The following is a 21,580-nucleotide window of genomic DNA, read 5'->3' on the forward strand; positions in this document are numbered from 1 at the left end:
CTTTCAAATAGTTAGTAAGGTCATGGCTATATTTTTAAACCTGTGTAATTGTACCTTGATAAAAAAAGTATAAGTTCCTATCCAAATCATGAAAATGATCAATTCCATACTTTTGAGCACTAGTATATATTTAATGGCTTTGACCCTATTTTCAAAGTAACAACAGTGTTAGCCACAGAGCGACACATACAAAGAAGTAATGACGCTTATATTTGTCTTTTTCTTGTCACCTCAAGGTGAGGTTTTGTCCTGAAGGGCTTCTGTCTCATGAAAGCCAGGTTGTGTTCTTTTGTCTAGCTGTTTCGGCTTTCTTGCACCTTGCAGTGTCTGTTTGTACTGCAGTTACAGTCTTAAGAGGTCTCACATTATGATCCTCATTGAAAATACATCTGCTGAGTGTCCGTGATCAACTAACCCTACCTAACAGAATGTGTTGCTTTTATATACGGGCTATGTTTCATTGTACAACTTAATTTTCTTAGTGAGAATGGGCTTGATTATAAGCTATTTGCTGTCTCTGATGTTTCAACACTATAATTCCCTTTGGGGAAGAGGATGTTTCCCATTGGTTTCCTGAATACACATAAATCCAAACTTTTTGGTAGTAATACATCTGTTCATAAAAGCTTGCAAAGGTTAGTTTGTGATTAGTCTCCTTGCTGATCAGGCTAAGAACATGTGTATAACATTCTGCAAGATAATGGCAAGAGATTTATCCTATTTTGATCAATATTCATTTATCAGTTGTTAAGGAAGCAAATGTTAGAAATTCCTGCATACTGAGAGGAATGTTTTCAGCAGTTTTACACCTACAAACTTGTCTTTTTGGTAGTTAAGAGATTCAATTAAGCTGAGTGTGCAACCAGACAGCTAAAATGAAAGCCTTACTTTCCATAGAGGGAAATTCTAATGAGTCCATATACTAAAATAAAACAACCAAAAAATTACAAATACTTTGATTAGTATTGCATCTGTTTTCCATTTTCCAAATTTATATTTAACAAAACCAACATCATTTCTTAGTTGATGATAGTAAATGCTTGTAAATTTTAGTTAAAAATGGTAGACTGAAGATGGATGGGATACTACAGTGTATCTCATCAGGTATTCTCACCAGTTAAATTATTTTTTTTATTGCTCAAAGGTGAATAAGAAGTTCAACAAAAGAGTTCAATTAATAATTACAGATACAGCATGTTTATTTATGACCAATCTTATTTGAAACACTTTTTAGGAAAATAAAGTCACTGTGCCGTAGATGGCAAGACCTTTTCTCCCCGGTTAGGATACAATGATGATGCCAGAAATGACTAGAAACATCAAACATATTTTGAATTAAATTTGTACACCTTTTCATTTTCAACCATTTTTATTGGAAATATATTTTGGAAAAGTGCAATTTTAAGGTAAAGAGCTGTAAAAAAAATGAACTTTGTATTTGGTAAAAATATGTTTCCATGAGCTGGTATTGTTAAGTATCAGGGTCCCGGTAACTTACAAGTGCAAGTTTTGTTTGTGATTAGTTGATTCTTTTGAAAGTTATGCATATTGATATCCAAACACAGACATTACACCAAAATGGTTAGTTCAGGTTCAGGGATCCTTGGAATGTGTAAATCTAAAATTCAAAATTTCAAGCCCACTGAAATCCAATCTCCTGTATTACATATGGAGAAAAAAATATCATCACATCTGCATTATGTAAACCTGTTAGGAATATGACAGTATCATAGCTTATTTTTAACAATAAGAAACGAATATTTATATCATTACTTATATTATATTTATATCATTACTTATTTATTTTTTTAAATTTTTCATTTTGCTGTAGAGTCTCATCATTTTGCTAAAAAGTATTCTTGTTTGTTATTTTTTTAGAATACATTCTGCAGTGCATTAAAAATCATCCAAGTTACTAAGGACATTTATGTGATTGCATTTTCAATTTGTACTTTTCAGGACTTCTTAACATTGTAACAGATGCTTTCTTAAAGAAAGAAGTTGCTGATGTCACATTAGTTCCAATCAGCATCACCTATGAAAGACTGGTAGATGAAACCTTGCATGCACATGAGCTTTTGGGATTTCCAAAAATTAAAGAGAGTATGTGGGTAGGTTGCATAATGTTTAAAAGCATTACAAAACTGAGAGAAATGTCACAATAATTAACAAATTTATCTACTGTAGTTTAACACAAATTATAACACAAATTATATCAACAGTAAGAATAATAATAATAGCATAATGATCTCTTAAGACCACTTTTAGGCCTGTGCAATAATTTATTTTCTTGTAATGTATGAACTGTTTATTCCATTGTATGTGGTCAACATAATTTTATTTTAAGACTAACAGTGGAACTTAATGGGCTATGAGCACAACAGCTTATATAAGGAAACAAACACTAAGCAGCAGAATAAAGAGAGAAGTGTAAATGTGACAGGGAGAGGTAAACTATAACTTAATAAGACTTGATTAAGAGAGCAAGGTGTTGTGTTTGTTTATTATGACTTGTAAATCCAATTTTGGTTGTATTTTTGTGGATATTCTGAAAATATATACACAGAAGGAGACATAGATTAATTTTGTTTTTATCTTTCAGTCTCTTTTTAAAGCAAGAAAAATACTTGGACAAGATTTTGGCACATCCTCCATCCATCTTGGTGAACCAGTTTCCCTCAAGGCTTTGGTTCAAGGAGATGTAAATCTTAGTCAATATAATTTAGATCACAGGTACTGTAATTTGAATTTTAAAACTAACATTATAGAGTGGTGATGTTGTTCTTATGAACCACTTGCTAAATTTTAAATTTTATACATAACACGTGTAGCTAATTGGGAACAATTTTTCCTCAGGAAATATTGTTTATCATAGCATTTTTCTGTACCTTTGGTCATCTGTGCCTGAATATTCTGGTTGATATCAATACTATTAATGAAGAGTTCGTTCACATATAAATTCTTCACAGAAGAAGATTCAGACAGTATTTACAAAACTTCGATTTCTACTTGGTTGTTTCAATACTGGGAGGTTAAGAACACACTGAAGACAAGCAACATGACAGCCATGCCCAGTGGCTCTTAAATTACATGTAGGAAAAGCTCCAGTACAGCTTATTTTACCATCCTAGACACATACCGTGTTTATGGTCCCACATCCTAACATTTATCATTACAATAAATTAGAAACTGTTTATCTGATAGATTTTTAAGTTGCAAAATTTAAAAAAAATTTAGTCACACTTTTTACAGTGTAATGAAGAAGTAAAGAGTCAACAAATAACTAATAACCGGAAAGTGCATTATTTTAAACACCAAACCTATGACATTACTAGATAATCTATTCCAGAAATTTAATATGATTTATTATTACACAAATAATCTGTTATTATTAAGTTATTAAGATAATACACACATGACAGTCCCATGACAGTCCCATATAAAAGGTGGGCAGCCTGAAGGTTATGTAACATGTCCATGACTTAACCATCAGTTTTGTTCTTGATCTAAAAAGGAAAATTGAATAGTGATCAGCAGTGATTGAGTAATTAATTATTTCAATTACTATTATTTTTAAAGACAAATACATTTTTTGTCTGTGAATCAACAAAGCACATTCTAGGCTCAAACATAATGATGACAGACAAATTAAAAATGATAATAGTTAAATATAATCCAAATGCAAGCATTATTTGTTGTCAACCTTACTTTTCACTTAAGTGCTTTTCATTGCTACTTTCACTCATTCTTCACTGTTTTATCCATGTTGGAAAATGTAAACACTTTTCACGAGTAGCTGAAGTGCCAAAAGAAATGGCTTTGGTTACCATTTGAAAATATCATTTATCTGTAATGCAGCTCCTGGTTCTACCTAGAGACACTATATTTAAATAAAATATATTTTAATATAAACATTTACCTCTACAGATTCCCAATTTCTTCTTCTCTGCTAGCACAGTGGTGCATGAAAAAGTCAAGAACAAATGAATTGTGCATTAATATGAACATAACATTGATAAACAGCAACTTCAGACACAACATCCAAACAATTCACAAATATATACAAGTCTACACAAAATGAAAAAAATTAAATATATATTCAAACACTAACATGTTGAGTAATTCAAATTGGAGATAGATGTGGCTTAGCTGGCAATTAAATGGATGCAGTAGGATACAGATTCTTATTCCTTCTGAATCCTAAATACTACATTTGTCTCACCAAACCTTTAGCTAAACTTCTCTGTTTCTTCTCTTGTGTTTAAGAACACAAGTACTGATTGAGTGACAGCAGTTTTCTGTGTTTGCATGTTTAAATGGTGTGACCCGTTATTATCCACGTAGAGGTTTGCATGTTGAAATTGAGTTTAGGGTTAGGTTCTGACTTCTGCTTTTCCTAGTAGAATACACTGAATTAGTTTAAATTTCACAAGTTAATGATGACAATGTAAAAATAGATTTTAGAGATATACTGACTTTTGAAAATATAATTTTAATATATGCATTTTCTTTAATAACTTAAAATATCAATGTTCTTTAGATATTTTGATAAATACTAAGAGAAACATGAATATTGTTTCCTAACAGTGAATTTTTTCCAGTGAGCTATAAAATGCATAGAATAGAAATATAAAAACAAAATATTGCAGAAGAGGTAAATTTATTTTTTTTAGCAATTTTATTGTTGTGTGGTTCTGATCTGGGGACTGTTTTTTGTATTTTATTGTCACACATGCTTCATACAGTGACTATGCATGTTCTCTCTGTGTCCACATTAGTTTCCTCCAGGTTCTTGGTTTCCTTACACAGTCCAAAGACATGTAGCTAAGGTGAAATGACATTGTTAAATTTGTCCCAATGTGTATGTGAGTGTGTGTGTGTGTTTGTGTGGCTATACACCCTGTCCAGAGTCTAGCTTCCCTGTGACCTTATCCTAGATAAGTGGGTTAAGAAAACAGATGGATGTATATCTTCTAAATGTAAGCAACCCTTGAACAAGTCACAATAAAAATGTCACAGGGTTTATGTGTTGTAAGTGCAGTGTATTTTTTAACACTTTAAAGCAGTCTCTTGGATCTTTCTTTTCTAGGCATATCCCACATAGACCTAGTCAGGAAATCAAAGCCTTTCTTCATCATACAGGATGCCGAATGATACATCTCCAGGAAGAAAACATGGTCATCAGCCCTTTTGTACTAGTTGCCACCATCCTGATGCAGAACTTATCTGGTATTGAGTTACAACATCTGATACAGCAGACACTCAGGCTGCGATATTATGTACTGTCCTGTGGGGCCTGTATTGACTGGCCTGGTGAGTTAATTGCATAATTAAATTTAAGGCAAAGAGATTTAACAATATATAAAACTGTGCTAGCCACTTCCTCCTAGAACTTGTTCAGTTTGGTCATTTCAATGTTAATAAAAATAATTCTTTGCATTTATATAGCACTTTTCTCACTACTCAAAGCACTCAGCAATTGCAGATTAAGGGCCTTGCTCAAGGACCCAACAGAGCAGAGCCCCATTTTTGGCATTTACGGGATTCAAACCGGCAACCTTCCGATTGCCAGTGCAGATCCCTAGCCTCAGAGCCACCACTCCGCCTAAATGTTGTGTGTCGCATTAAACTGAAACACTTTACTACATTTATTCAGAAAAATTTTATTTCCAGATTGATCAGATTATATTCAGGACTAACTTGGAATTGCTTTTTTACCCATATTTCACATAAGGATCTATAAGATGAGGTTAGGTGTTTAATATTGAGTCTTCTGATACAATTTGGAGTTTTGAATTGTATCTATCTAAAATCCTAAAGTCTTTCTGTCTGTCTGTCATGCAAAGTACTTGAGCTAGAGCCTTGATCTTGGTCTTGATTGAAAGTTTATGACCTAATACATACTGGTATTGCAAAAAAATTAAGGAGGTGGCAAACTTGGGAAACTGACCTGCAGTCATGAGTTTCTTACGGCAGATTGATAGACAACAAAATAACATGGTGGAAAGAAAGAGAAGACCAATGACATGTGCTGAGCATCAAGCAAATCAGAGGCAGGTAACATGACATAGAACACCATAATAAGGGTGACATAGCACATTAAAAAAGAAGAGCAGTGACATCTACTGAGCATGAATCAAATTGTTGAGGCTGAGTACGTTATAGAAGGAAGAAGAATGACAACTGTGACATCGGCTGTGCACCAAGCGCATGTGGCATCGCAACCTACAGGTACTCACATACTACTGAGAATAGAACCTTGATGTTAGTCTGAATCGAAAGCTTATGACCTGATACTCTTTAGAAGGTCAGAAAAATGTAGGTCACAGCAGCCTCGGAAAAATCAAACAATCAACAAAGTGACATAGCAGAAAGAGAAGCAACGGCATCTGCGGAGCATTTTACTTGTGGGCAGAAAAGTTTATTGAAATAGAATCCCAATCATTGCTAGCCCATCTATTGGTAATCCTCCAGGATCTATTTCACAATCAAGTGTAACTATTGTGTTTATTGATTATTGACCTTGAAAAAGAAGTCTGTAATAAGAAGAATGAAAATGAACAGCAGCAGCTAGTCATCAGGCACCTCACGGAAGGTGCTTAACACAGGATACAGAATGCAAGCATAAGAACAAGAGAGACGGAGAGGTGAAGTGTTTTTTCATGGTAAAAACAAAACACTGTCTTGCCAAAATGGTAAAGCTCAGCTTCCTCTATGTGAACCACCTTTATTTGACAACTGGAGGTTCATATGTTTCCTAATGAATTTAATAAATTTGCTGGAAATAATACTATAAGAATATATTATTAGAAATGAGATTACTTTTAGCAAATGTGTAGCTTGTTAATATAAAGCATGCCACATCACAATACAGAGTATATGACATACACCAGAAAACAACTTTATCAGAGTGTGGCCTGGAGACTATCTGGCAGCCTTGGGCACAAAGTATAAAGCAGATTTGTAGGGGTGCAAGTCAATTCCAGGTGCCACACACCCACATAAGTAACATAAGTTTGGAATTGCCAATTAGCATAACCTGCGTGTGTTTCAAGAACCTGCAAAAAAAACAAACACATGGACATGTAAAGAAAATAAAGAGTTCACACATGAGTGAGATCCAAGCTCAGGATGCTTCTATGTCATTGTGCCACCCTACTAGATTACTTCTTAAAAGAAAGCATAGAATGTAAGGTCACATGTTCATCTTTACATTTTCTAAACTCAATTTTACAATTAGTGTGCCATGGGACACTAAAGCCTATCTCTTAGCATTGGATAGAAAATGGAATAGCAGTCCATATATGTTCAAACAATCAAATGCAGTGATGTATATTGGACCAATATAGAATTGCTTCTTGTGCATGACTTTAAGATGTAGAAAGAACCAGAGTGCCTGACAAAATTAGACATTGGAAGAGAATGTTAACTCAACATGAAAAATGATAAAAAAAAAATCTCAATATTTATGAACCCTACACCTATTCTTAAACTGTTTTTATTTTTAGATCACATGTCTCCAGAAGCAGTGGTAGTCAGCAGTATTTCTTTACATCGCAACATTGTCAAAATTGATAATGGAAAAACTATACTGGTTCAGGAGCAGCAGGTTGATAGCAGCACTGATAAACGTCTGATCCAGTATGCTGTCACTGTGCTCACATGCAGTATGTACAGAAACCAAATTCTTCATATCTTGGTGCGTCCAACTTTGGCAGCAATGGCTTTAAGTTTTACAAGCAAGACTCAAAAAGGTAATGCAGACAAAAGTCAAAGATATATTTGGTAATTTATTAAATTAAAAAATACTAACTCTAGTGTATCTACTATATACTATAGTATATGGCATTTGCAGTAGTATACAGTGCAATAAGTGTGAAAGTGGTAGTATGCTTTATAAGAATAAATTAGTATATTTATCATCTTTTAGGCAGGATTTTGGTTACATAATCTGTATAAAACACTGTGTTTTATTGTACTGTGGATGGTATAATATTGATGTGATTGCTGTGACATGTCCTCTGTCATGTCACCCCTTGGAACTTACTTACAACCATGCATTTGAACACATTTTTATCTACTTTTTCTGAATTACAAAATAATATTCAAATTAATTGCTAATTAAAAAAGTCCTTTAGTGGGTAAATATATTCAGCAGGAGAGCTTATTATTTTTGGTTAAATTATAGGAATATGATTTTAGGCAGGATTTTGGTTACATAATCTGTATAAAACACTATGTTTTATTGTACTGTGGATGGTATAATATTGATGTGATTGCTGTGACATGTCCTCTGTCATGTCACCCCTTGGAACTTACTTACAACCATGCATTTGAACACTTTTTCTGAATTACAAAATAATATTCAAATTAATTGCTAATTAAAAAAGTCCTTTAGTGGGTAAATATATTCAGCAGGAGAGCTTATTATTTTTGGTTAAATTATAGGAATATGATTTTCTTTTTTGTTCTTGACAATGTTTATAAAGTAATATTAAAAATTTCAGTGTATATTGACTGTAAAAAAGAAACTTAGTTTAATACAAGAAGGTGCTTTAAAAAGCACACAAGAATGTAATTCAAAGCATTGGGGTACAGTTACAAGTGCAGTGGCTTTGAGAATGATCCCTTCAGACTTTGGGTAGAACGTTGTTTATGCAACACATTAGTTATGATCACATGACTGCAGCTGTCATACCTTTGACGTTATTATGTGTTACCTGTAAATATGAGTAAAGTATGACGTCGATCATACACAGTACATGAAATGTCCAAGAAGTATTTGTTCAGCAAGCAACAAGCCCAGTAGATTAAAAATAAAATTGGGACTGGCAGGGGTCAAAAAAAGGATTGTGATAATAACTGGCAACCAAAAAATAGAAGGATCAGATTTGAATCAAGAGTCAAAAACAAAAGTCATAACCAAATCTAGCACATGGGCCTACTTAAAAATAAATCTTACTGTACAAAAGATAAACAATGTCTTTGAAATTCAAAATAGGAATATTGGGATAGCAAATGCTGATGTTATCATCATATTTACAGTATACCCTACCTTGATGTAATTACCATGACAATTGCGGTCACGGGACCCACCCACCATGAATCACATAATACAATGGAATAAAAATAAAACCTCATCAAAGCAAATTAAACTTAAATTGGACATCAGAATTAGGGTTAGGGTTAGGAGCTGTTTTCACACAAATATCCATCCCTCCATTTCCTGTGTAGCCTTTTTAACATAATAGAGTTATTGGGCACCAGAGCCAGTTCCGTAAGTATCATGTTCTGAAAGAAATTTTCCTTTTGTGATAATTCAACAAGTATATTTAATGGCATTACTAGTTAAGAAATAATACTGTACGCCATTGGCTCAGTTCAGTATGAGTTATGAAGAAAAAAAATCAAAACACTACAGAAACAAAGAGAGGACCATCACTAACACTACAGTTCATTCCCCCCAATGCCAACCTGTAAAGTACAGGATTATTTTCTGCTTTTAAATAAGGTACAAGTTATGAGGTGTCACAGTTGGGCCAGTAAGCAAGCCATAAAGCTAGGCAGAACCCAGTGGATTAACAGATCTAGTCACATTAAGTTTTTATGTTTTTCTAGAAGAGATTTTCATCTGCTATAGTTTTCTGCAAGATCTTTTTTCCAGTGAATTTGTCTTTCTACCAGGAAATACCAAGCAGGTAATAATATTTAAGATGATGTTCACCAAACTTGTTTTATAAAAATCAACTACTGTATAATCTTAGGTCGTCATTTGCTTTTTAGTCACACTTCTTTAGAATAGTTTGGTTTTGCTTGTAAAATGCCAAATCCCCTTGCTGTTGAGTCTTAGTTCCTTTCTGTATATGATTGGACTAAACCTATATTCCTGTTATGCCTTATTTTGTAGGAAAAATGGGCTTTCTGCTTATACACTAAATCTGCCTTTAACTGGGAACAGCCTTCTAAACAGTGGTTATTGCTGCAGTTCTTAAGTAAAACCTTCTTCAGTGGCAACATTAAATTAAAATCACAAGCACTAATGTATTATTTCCTTTCCAATACCATTATCCAAGAGTTTTATAAATACTAATCAACAGAACAATATTTTTAATTTTTCTTTTTTTTAATAATTGCACGTGATGCTGGTTAAATGACATTCTCAGTGCTAGCAATAAATACTTTGGAGTCTGTACTCAGTGAAACGTGCTATAAAAAATAAACTGAATTTGATTAAATGTATTTAATGAAACTCATTTGCTACACAGGACAAAGTAATATTAAATTATCCTGAATCAAAGAAATGCACAATCATTTTTAAAATACAGTGCTTAACAAGCAGTCAATGCCATTTTGATCAATTGAACTGAACTTTATTGCCAGTAAACATACAATAGTTGCAAGAAATGCATCTTGGAGTTACAACCACAGATATAAAAAAAGAGAAAATGATAACCAACAGTGCAATGTACAATATAAAACAAAACAACAATACATACATCAAAGGATTTTGATAGAAGTCAGAAAGTGAGGAGCAAGAAATTTAAGTAATTCCCCCCTTTTAATGGTGACACTATTTATAACCAGGAATGTGAGTGTTAGGGTGTTAGGTGGTGTCTCCACAACAATTTCCACCATTTTTAGTGTATTCAGGTCCATATGGTTAAGGACACACCTACTGCCCCGGCGGTCCACCTCAATCTAATATGGCACTTCATTCCTTCTGTAATTAGGCTGATTAAGACAGTGTCATTGACAAACTTCAGCATTTTTACAGATGAGTTATTGTAGATGTGTGTAGAGAAAGAAAAAGGGGATAAAGAATTAATGATAATATATGCTATACCAGCAAAAATTTACATTAATCATTATGGATATATTTAATTTTTCCTCATGTCACTTGTAAACATTACAAAGCTACAACATTTCCAGATGTACAATGATAATTACTAGCTAAGAATAATTAAACAGATAGCTTCTAGCTCCCTGATCCAACATTTGAATTAAACAAGATCAGATAATAGATAGGGGGGAAGTGATTTCGGTACTGTAACTTTTTAGATAGCTCTAAAACATGTTTTTAAATGTCATTAGTTTACACAAAGTCTGTTTATTTTTGTCTTAGGATTTTGAAGAAGCATGCCATCACCTCAGTGAGTGGGATGCTGTTCAAATATCAAAGCAGAACATTGAGCTGACGGAAACAGGTCCCCTTGTTATCTTCTTTATACTTTCTATATTTCAGCCTTTCTTGGAGGGTTATCAGGTATGTTCTACAATATATGTCTGGTAATGCAAACATGTTTCAATGATCAAATAAAAATAAACGAGAGCAATAGGATTTGTATTAAGCAATTTCAAAACATTGAACAAGAATTTTGAGAAATGACACCTTTCAGTCTATCAGGCTCATTTTCTTAGCTTATAGCTAAGTTGTCCCAGTATGTTAAGTTCATTTAAGTTCAAATTTTGTGTCAAATGCACATGGTAGGGTGGCATTGGTACCACATAGGTCAGCGGTGCTGCTTTTAAAGACCCTGCGTCTATGTTTAGAATTCCACATCTAGCTGTAGTCCAACTGCACATTCTACACATGTCTACATGTTTTTTTGTCCAGGTAGTCTGGTTTTTCTCCCTCATCTATAATGACATGCATGTTAAATTAGTTGGCCATTCTAAATTAGCCATATGAGAATGTTAGTGTGGGTGTGTACATTAGTAGCTACAATGATGGACTGCCCCTCTTTCCAGGGTTGATTCTTGACTTATGTCCAGTGCTACTCGGATAGGATATAATCCCTATGACTATGAATTAAAATACAGTACGTCAGGGGTCCCCAACTCCAGTCCTGGAGGGCTGCAGTGGCTACAGGTTTTCTTTCTAACTCTTTTCTTAATTAGTGACCTGTTTTTGCTGCTAATTAGCATCTTTTGAATTAATTTTAATTGGCTTGTTTTTCTAAAGATTTGTTCCCCTGAATTTCTTCATCGTTCCTCTGAATTGATTCATTTCTTTCCTTAAACAGAAATTAAATGTAAAGTGAGTGAGCCAACAGAAGACCACCTATGTCAGGCCCTCAAACTCCAACCAATTTCACTCCAACCAGTTGCTTATTACTAATTCTTGTTGTTAACTGAACCCATTCTTTAATTCCATGGCTTGTTGCTGCTCTCATTATGCAATAGAAGACATTTTTAAAATTGTTGATATTTTTCTTTACTTTTCTAAGAGCACCGTTTGTGGACCTGAGCAGATCAACATGACTGAGACCCTCATTTTTCTTTATTTTCAGATATCATATGATGGTCACAGTTTTCTGCTCATGTTTTGGCTCATTTTGTATCTCATTATTGTTTGGCTGCTAATTAAGGAAAAAAGAAACAATTAAGGGGTCTAAGTCTTCAAGAGCAAGTCAATTAATATGAATTAAAAGAAGTTAATTAGCAGCAAAAACAGATCACTAATTAAGAAAAGGGTTAGAATGAAAACCTAGAGCCACTGCGGCCCTCTTGGCCTGGAGTTGGGGACCCCTGCAGTAAGTGGTATTTTGTATGTTATTCCTCTCACAGTAATTAGAGTACAATATCAAAATTAAGACAGTGAATATAACATTTTTTTCAATGCAACATCTAACTTGTCAGTTGACATTACGATTCGCTGTTAAGTAGATTTATGACAATTAGATAAAACAGACTCTGAATTGGGTTAATGGTTCTGAATTGAGTAAGGAGAAAAGTGTCTGTACAGAATGGTGACGGTCTGTCATAATACTGTTTGCATTTCTAAGGCAGTGTGTGTTATATATGTTGTGAATAGAAGGAAGCTGTCTACCAGTAATATTTTGAGCTCAAATCACCACTCTCTGTAAAGCTTTGTGGTTCTTAACCGAACAAGGGCTGTACCAGAATGTTACACAGTCAGTAAGGATGAACAAAACTATGCAGCTGTAGAAGCTGGTCAGCATAACTGGAAACATATAGACTGCCCTCAAACATTTGAGGAAGTAAATGCATTGGCATGCCTTGTTCAAACAAGCCTGGTTGTATTGTGTCCATTTCAGGTCTTCAATGATAGTGCCTTCAAAAATTGTTACTGGCCCTTTTGAAAGCATTATCTCTGATTCAAATTGAAGTGTGGTCAGACTTCTGATTCTGGATGTCTACAACCAGCTCTTTGATTTTTCTGACATTAAGTGGTTGGTTGTTGTCCAGGGAAGACACCAAATCAGAAGACAAATCTCTTCAATGTAAGCAATTTTATCACTGTTGGACTTGGAGTTATGTTTGGCAACATAGGTAATGCATGAGACTCACCAAACTACCTTGAGGGGCATCTGTGTTGAGGATCAGTTTAGAGGAAGTAATGCTTCCAATCTGAACATACTGGAGTCTGCCAGGTAATAAGTCAGAAATCTTGTTGCAAACCGTGGCACTAAGTCACGGTATATAATCAGCTTTAATGGTACAGCACATTCCAGTTTTTACTTTTGCAGGTATGCCAGTATGTATGAATTGAGCGGGCTGTGGGATCCTCTGTGGAATGGTTGTTACAATATGCAAACTGGACGTGGCCAAAACTATATTTAATGTTTCTTAGCACTAGTGTCTTAAAACGTTTGATCTTAAAACGAGTGACTGCAATTGATTTGCAGTCCTTGAAACAGTCTACTTTTAATTTTGTTGACACAGACATAATTTTTGTATTTTTTCAAGGGGAAAGGAACTGTAGATTAACTCACAGAGGTATTAAAATTGTCAGTAGGATCCATACAGACTTTTTTCAAAACATGGCAGGATCTAAACAGTAATATTTTAAAATAAGTTCATAAAGCACAGAGAATTTATTAATTTAGGTATGTTTACAAGCCTTAAAATTTAACGCGGCTTGGCTTGCTCTCTCTCTCAGGGGTGGGGATCGATCTGTTCTTAACTCAATTTTTCTTTTGTAAAACTCGATTGCTTTGTATGGATTGTAATAAAATTAATAAATAAATAAATAAATAAATAAAATAATTAATATTATTTAAGATTAATCATTTATGCCAATGCTGTCAGCTCTCCTCTCTTTCTCTTGGTTGTGTGATGAATTTTGTTTTGTTAAGTTTGATTTGATTGTGTTTCATGCTATCTGCTTCATTGTACAAATTTGATTTGATTTTTTGGAATCTTCATTTTTTCAAATCAAATAAATAAATATATTCAGAAAAAAAACCCAAAAATACTAAAGAATTATCCAGAATGGATAAATTAGGGAATCATTAAATATGTAAAGAAAATTAATAAAAAGCCAAATAAAAAAATAAATAAATAAATAAAATTGTCAGTAAAACACCAGAAAAATGATCGCTACAGATTTTAAGAAAACATTGTGAAATTTCATCTGGATGAAATGCCTTATGGATGTTAACTCTATTGGGGTACTTTGAAGTGTACTACAAATACCTTTATCTCCACTGCGTAATAGTGAACTAATTCAGACAAGCAAAAAGCAGTTCAAAGTCAGATTTTGTTACTGCTGCATAAGGGAAACTTACAGCACTTACCACACCAGCCAGCTTCAGAGGGATAAGGGGTGATACAGACATTTTTTGTTTGTGTGGACTATAACATGAGGGAAACATTAAGAAATAGTGTTTGCACTGCTGCCTCACATTAAGGAAACCAGAGTTCATGGGCCAGGTATCCCTACATTTGCATGTTCTACCTGTGTTTGTGAGGGCTTCCTTGGGGCGCTCTGTTTTCCTCTCACAGTCCAAAAGTATGTGTGTTAGGTGGATTGGTGCTGGTATAAACTGGCCTTAGTTTTTGTGTCTGTCATATGCCTGTGGTGGATTGGCAGTCTGTCCAGGAATTGCTTCTGCACTGCACCAGATGCTTGCTGGAATAGCCTCCAGTTGTCCCGTTAGCCTGCCATGGATATGCACATTAGAAAGATGTAACAGGATTAGCTAAATAACATAACAATAATTAGTCACTAAGTAGACACATTCTGAATCCATTATTGTTCCTTAGCTTGTACCTGTATCTCCCTTCACATTGTCATGGATATATTTATGCCAATGGTTTAGAAATTCCTCTTTCCAAATCCCATAGTGTCTAATAATAATTTCAGGTACTCTAACAGCTTTTTAAAAAGTTCTCATTATATCATCCATAGAAACATAATATGGGTGCAATTGGATTGGATTGTGATTATGTAGCATCAGCATACTTTATACATTTTATATAAGTCACAAGTGCTGATGTATCCTATTTCCAGATTATTCTGGTATTGACTTTGAGTGACTTTAATGTCATTCCTGAACTCGCCAATTTAAAAACAAATGAGTTTCAGAGGCTGAAACCTGCAGCCAGTAAAATCTGAAAATAATAAAAACAGATATAAAAAAGTATTAGTAATAGTAGTATTGCATATACATGCAAGAGTACAATGAAATTTTAATTTGCATGTCCAATCAATGTGCCACACATTGTCTCTTTATAGTGTCACGGTAAACAAGAATTTGTTAAAATACTGAACTTCATTTTATTCAATAAAAAACACAAATATAACAACTTATCTATGTTTATCTATGTTCTAATGTTTACATACCTGTATATTTTATACAAAGAAGTTCAGAATAGCTGTTCTCTCCTCCCTCTTCCACCCTAACCCAACATATGTTACTTTTTCCTGATAAATAAGAAACAGTAAAATTCTATAATATGCCAAGAGTTCAATATTACTAAGTGATACTCACTCTTAAACATTTATATAGAACAGTGTGAAAACTAATAATATAGCTCTAATATTGTATCTATATATGATATCTGTACACTGTATATAAAATGCTAAGGTCTGTCCATCTGACACACGATTGCTTATGAAGTACTGGAGCTAGATCGTTGATCTTGGTCAAACCTTAATCTTAATCTTATGACCTGATTTCTTCTGGACATTAAAAAAAAATGTAGGTAGCAACAACCTGGTAGCCATGACCTGTGGTAGTTATGTGTTTACGTGATTGAGAAACCAAGTTATAATCACCATGATGGCACAAAGAAAAGTCCGGCACTGGCATCTGCTGAGTGTCAAGCACATCACAAAAGGTGATTAAGTGTCAAAGAATGAGACAGAATAAAAAGTAATCCTAAATATAGCCTGAAGAGTTTTGGAAATTCAAAAAATGAGGTCCCAGTAGTCAGCTGGGTAATTTACTTATGACCAGAAAAATGTATTGTAATACAAGCACAGTACACACAAGCCCAACTATTGATCATTTTCTCAACATGGTACCTATGTATTCAGAATTCATAATCAAGTGTATTATAATTATTGATCTTGGAACATCAGACTTTATTAAATGTAAATAAAGTTCAGCAAAGTGACCTGTGGTTGTGTGTTTATGGCAAAGTGATTGCACAACCAACTGCTAACCTTCAAAATGGTAGAAACAAAAAGAAGCACAGTTACATCTTGTGAGAGTCAAACAAATTGCAGAAAGTGATTAAGTGACGAAGAATGAGAAATAATTTTAAGACAAGACAGTGAACCACATTCACAAGCAAGACATAATCCTGAATATAGAGCATTTGAGCAGTAGACAAACCCAATGGCACATAGGTGTGTAAGATAAAATCTGGGATACATATTTCAATAAGGCCCCAGAGACAGAAATTTACGGTGACAATTTATAAGATTATCAAATACTCAAAACTTCCAACCATATGAAAACATTGCTTTTACTTCCTTACATTGATGTTTCTTTGAAGACCATCACTTAGCAAAGCTATACCAGTGATATTATTGATGTCAACTCCAGATGACCCACCAGAAGTAATAAAATACAATGTAACTGATATAAATGATGGAACTGAAAAAAGTATCTATTTAGAAAATGTAAGAGATACAACAGCTCTTTATCTTTAACTTGGTTTTTATTTTCATTTTATTTTAGGTCAGTTTCACTAGTATTTACTGTAATAAATAATAGCATGCAGATTATTAAACATAATACCTATATTACTAAAATCTGCAGCAGTAATTACGTACAGTTTCACATATTTATTGAAACGAGTGTATTACAAGGTATGATTAATAATAACAAAGAGAAAAAAAATTGTGATTTGTACTATTAACACACCAATTTATGATACAATTAGCAGTTCTCAGAATACAGGGATATGGACCATAAAAAAGACTGTGGCACTGCCAGGTTAACCACCTTACTCAGAGTCGCACAGTGGGTCAGTGGTGGATTTAGCTGCTAGGCCATGCTTGAGAAGAGGTTATGTTTTATACCTTATCTTTTTACACAATTACTACTGAAAACAACACCATATTTTTACATGAAAAAGATATGTCACCATTTTGTTTTTTCTACAGGTGGTATGTAGGTACCTGATTGAGGAGGCCGGTGATAATGTTGAAGAGAAGCAGTACTTTTCTGAAGTTCATAATTATGCTGTTAGCCTTCTTTCATCAGGTAACTGGATTGTCTTATTTTTTATTTTTTGCTTTTTACCGTGTTTTATTGTGTTTATTTTAATGATGATCTCACAAATTAGATTAAAATGAATGTTTATATGTGTATATAGGAAGACTTCAGTCGTATGACCTCCTTTCCAGAGAGCTACATAAAAATGTCCTGGCAGCGCTGCTGCATTTGAATGCTTTAAGGAAGATTATGATGTAAGCAAATTATGTTATAATTTATCTTTGGTATGAGTTATACTTCTTAGTCTGATAGAAGATGAAATTTCAATTTGCATACGTATACTGTAATATATATGGGTGTCTTTTTGGTTGCCAATAAAAAGTGATGCTAGAATAGTCTTTTTCATTTATTAGGAGTGTAACTGAAATTGTTTTCTGAAAAGAAAGGGAGAAAATAGTCAGAACGGGAAACAAACAAATTCCTATTTTGTGATACTCTTACAATGTGCACTCTTGAAACATGTGAAGCATGCTTTACTTTTTCCACTTGATCCAGCTTACACCATCTATCACAAATTATACTTCTTCCAGCTACTTTCTGGAGATAGAACTAACATCCTGTCCTTTACATATCCTTAAAGCCAAAGTTATCACAGACCTCTACTTCCCTTACTCCTTCATAGCTTTTTGGTACATGTTACCTGCTATATATTTGAAGATAAAGGGGATTGCTGCAGTATAATAAGCATCTAAAATAGTAGTTCTGCAAAGAATAAAATGCAAAAAAACATTATTTAGTAATAATAGACTCATAAGTTAAAAATTTGCTGAATTGATTATCCAACCATTAGTAAATCTGCTTTTTCCATCAGATAGTTGTAGGGAGCTAAAATGTAAAACAACATCATACAGAGCAAACAGCTCATAGGAGGATACATAAATTGTGTCAAATGGCACATACTCATTCTGTTTTGAACTTAGGGCTCTTAATCACAAAAGTCCCAAAATATTTCTGACTAGAGGTGGGAAGATTGGCAAAACCCTGCTAGGAATAAAAAGGGCAAATGTAGAATCTTTATAAACAAAAGGATTTATTTTCCCAAAAATGCTCTGAAACAAAAATAAGCTCTGAAAAGCACAAAAGGCCGAAGGAATTGCCTGAAACAACAATAACAAATTAATCCAACAAGACAATCCCCCAATAAATAAATCAAAAGAACAGTTGAAAAGCAGAGCACAAGGGACAAAAATCCAGTAATAACAATGTACAGAAAAATCACAAAAGAAACTCACCAAAATGGCAAGTGCATTAAATGAACTACAAGGAACTGTGGATTTTTCTCACAAGACACATGGAACATAATAGAATAAGCACAGACACACAAAAATTAAATAATACTCAGCTAATAAGAAAGACTGAATAATACAAAAAATTAACACTAGTAACATAAACAAAAGAAGCAAAAAAGGACATAAAGAAGGGATTTTAAGATGAGCCAGAGGAGAAACACGTTCATTTTGTGTTGATTCAGAATTGCCAGTTAAGCTAATGCACACATCTTCACTATTTGAGATAAAACTGACAGACCCCACATGGCCATAGAAATAATATATAACCTCCACATAAATAATGTGTGAATCAGAATCAGATCCTATAGATTTTTTTGCTTATGATACTCTCATTTCTATAGCTATAGGAAGGGCACTCTAAGAAATAGCACGGGCAAAGTCTTGTGTAGGCATTCATTCATAATTTTTAGGATTACTAAAGCCAGTGCAGAAGTTAACCCTTGAAAAGATACCTGCCTAGTGCAGGGCACAGTGACACATATTCATACTCATTCATACTCACACAATGCCAGTATTGACAATCAGTCTAATGGCATATCTTTATGATCTGGAAGGAAACCTACATAAATGGAAACAAATAAAGTAGCAATTCCAAAAAAACTGGTCACTCCCATGCTGTAAAATGAACTAAGGTCCATGTGTTGGTAGGTGAAAGGGTTACTTGCTGGTCTGCAGCGTTTTCCGTGTAAAGCTATTTTTGTAATTATTATTATAAGACCTTATTTCACAATGGCAAGCATTTGTTACAATGGGACAAATTTTAGTACTGTAAAATGACTTTATATTGTGAGAGGAAGCCAGAGCTACAAACATAAAGCTTCACTAACACAGATAGAACATCCATGCTTCATCTATAGGGAGTGCATTTTGCAGTGCTAAAATAATTACAGTGATTATACTTCAAAAAAGTAATATATTAATTAAATGCATAGCCAGTCAGCTTAAAAAACATGCAAGTACGTACTAAGGAAAGATAGAGGATGAAAAATTAATTTACCAAATAAGACAGCTTAAACTAGTCTGATGTGGTTTTATAAAACGAGTAACAAAATGTTGATGCCACAATTTGAGCTCTTTGTGGACTACTCAAAGGAATTGAAGATGTAAAGATAGGTTGTGATTTACCTGAAGAGAATCCCTGGTTTTATTCATGGCTAGATTCATATGTACTTGTACTTTAAAACAAACAATTGATACTGTAAGCTGATCACAGAAATTGTTTGGAAGAAAAGTTTTGGCAAAGTGATGGGTATTTCTCTTTAGTGCCTTCTCCACTGCTTTGTATTATAGTGAAAAGGATGAAGTGACAGAACTATATTGTATTGAACCTTATGAGTACTTTCTGCTAACAGGCCAGTATGTATTGAACATCTTGTTAATGTTCAAGTCTTAATTACTGTAAAAAAGTAAACAGACTAGCAAAAAAAAATACAAAGAAATAATTCTTGCTCAAATTCTCCGTGTTTTGTAAAATTGGAAGATAATAGACAGTCTATACATTTCTTACATTTTTAGAAAATATTCTTATCTGTTATAAACTCTGCTGACAAACAGTAACTGTTCTTTTTTTGTTTTTATATTATTTCAGAGACAACCAAAAAGCCTTTCAAATAAATAAAGCGGTGATTATGGACATTGAAAAAAAGTTAGATAACTATGTTCATATTTTACCAAAAGATAAAAAAATATTTTAATATATTAGTTTTTCTTGATTAATACAGTTATAGTATTTTTTCTTGAAATATTACTTTTTATTCTTTGTATTTAAAATATAATCTGTATAAAATATAAAGCCATTTGTGCACAGACAAAATTCAAGGACTCAGTTATGATTGATCAACAATCTGCTCATGCAGTGACAATAAATGGCTTACTTTCAGTATGTTGTAATGCACTTATGTTTTTACTGTGAATTATGCTGCTGTAAGCTTTGTAAAACTTTGTGCTCTTTGTAGTTTTTATAACCTAGTAACATGTTACATATTAATTATTTTTTATACTGTTATGGCAATTTTAAACTCATAAAAACAAACATGAAGGTAAATGTAAATGAATAAAGATAATTTATTATAGCAAAAAAAAAACACAGGGCAGGGAATACAACAGAAGTGACAATGCAAATGAAAATAATGAGTGAAGAGTCTCTGCGTCCACCTAAGGACAGCACAAGGTCCTTTTTTAGCCCCATCCCTTGCCAACCATTCCTCTTCCATGTCGTAAAACTCATTATTTTTATATTTTATACATTTAGTAGGTATCTTTAAAAATTTATATTTGACCTTGACATTATTTATTTTTATAGTTGTGACTGTGATTGCCATTCACTTTGCCATTTTTCATTGCTTTTTTTTTTAAGGTTGCAACCATATTGTTGACTGGTTATTAAGAAAGTTTTTATTATGTGATTTGTACAATGATGATTTAAAATAGTCACATGGATGAAAAATATCCTGTCGTTTCGATAAATCTCTAAAAATACTACTGTTTTGTGTTTGTGTTTATTTTTTCTTTAAAGCTCTGTCATTATTAGTTCGGCTTCCACATTTCATGCCTATGTTCTGGCTTACACATAAAGTTTTGCCTTCAGTGGTTTTTGCTAATAATTCTGATCTTTTGGTAACCTGCAGACGTGAGAACTTTGCAGAACATATTATTGAGCGTATTGTCTGACACTTACCTCCTGCAAGACAGTTGTTCAACACACCCCTGCAAACTGCACAGCTTTGCTTCAGATTGACTGTTGTTTTAGTTTATTATCTGAGTTGTGCTCATCCCTAAATGACTTGCTTACAGTATTTTTGTGTTATCTTGCTAAGA

At 33.5% G+C, this 21,580-nt stretch overlaps 1 protein-coding gene across 1 annotated transcript in view; it reads left to right on the forward strand.

Annotated features, from left to right (window-relative positions):
* The window catches only part of LOC120525420 (dihydroxyacetone phosphate acyltransferase-like), a 38,078-nt gene extending 16,834 nt beyond the window's left edge, over nucleotides 1-21,244 (forward strand). The window contains exons 8-16 of the mRNA XM_039747679.1: nucleotides 1,960-2,111; nucleotides 2,603-2,733; nucleotides 5,090-5,313; nucleotides 7,509-7,754; nucleotides 9,619-9,698; nucleotides 11,123-11,263; nucleotides 17,363-17,462; nucleotides 17,575-17,668; nucleotides 20,352-21,244. Of these exons, the coding sequence (XP_039603613.1) occupies nucleotides 1,960-2,111; nucleotides 2,603-2,733; nucleotides 5,090-5,313; nucleotides 7,509-7,754; nucleotides 9,619-9,698; nucleotides 11,123-11,263; nucleotides 17,363-17,462; nucleotides 17,575-17,668; nucleotides 20,352-20,457 (1,274 nt within the window). The 3' untranslated portion in view covers nucleotides 20,458-21,244. The remainder of the gene's footprint in view (nucleotides 1-1,959; nucleotides 2,112-2,602; nucleotides 2,734-5,089; nucleotides 5,314-7,508; nucleotides 7,755-9,618; nucleotides 9,699-11,122; nucleotides 11,264-17,362; nucleotides 17,463-17,574; nucleotides 17,669-20,351) is intronic.
* The last annotated feature ends 336 nt before the right edge of the window (nucleotides 21,245-21,580 follow it).

Source organism: Polypterus senegalus, chromosome 3, assembly GCF_016835505.1.
Source record: "Polypterus senegalus isolate Bchr_013 chromosome 3, ASM1683550v1, whole genome shotgun sequence".
NCBI classification, from domain to species: domain Eukaryota; kingdom Metazoa; phylum Chordata; class Cladistia; order Polypteriformes; family Polypteridae; genus Polypterus; species Polypterus senegalus.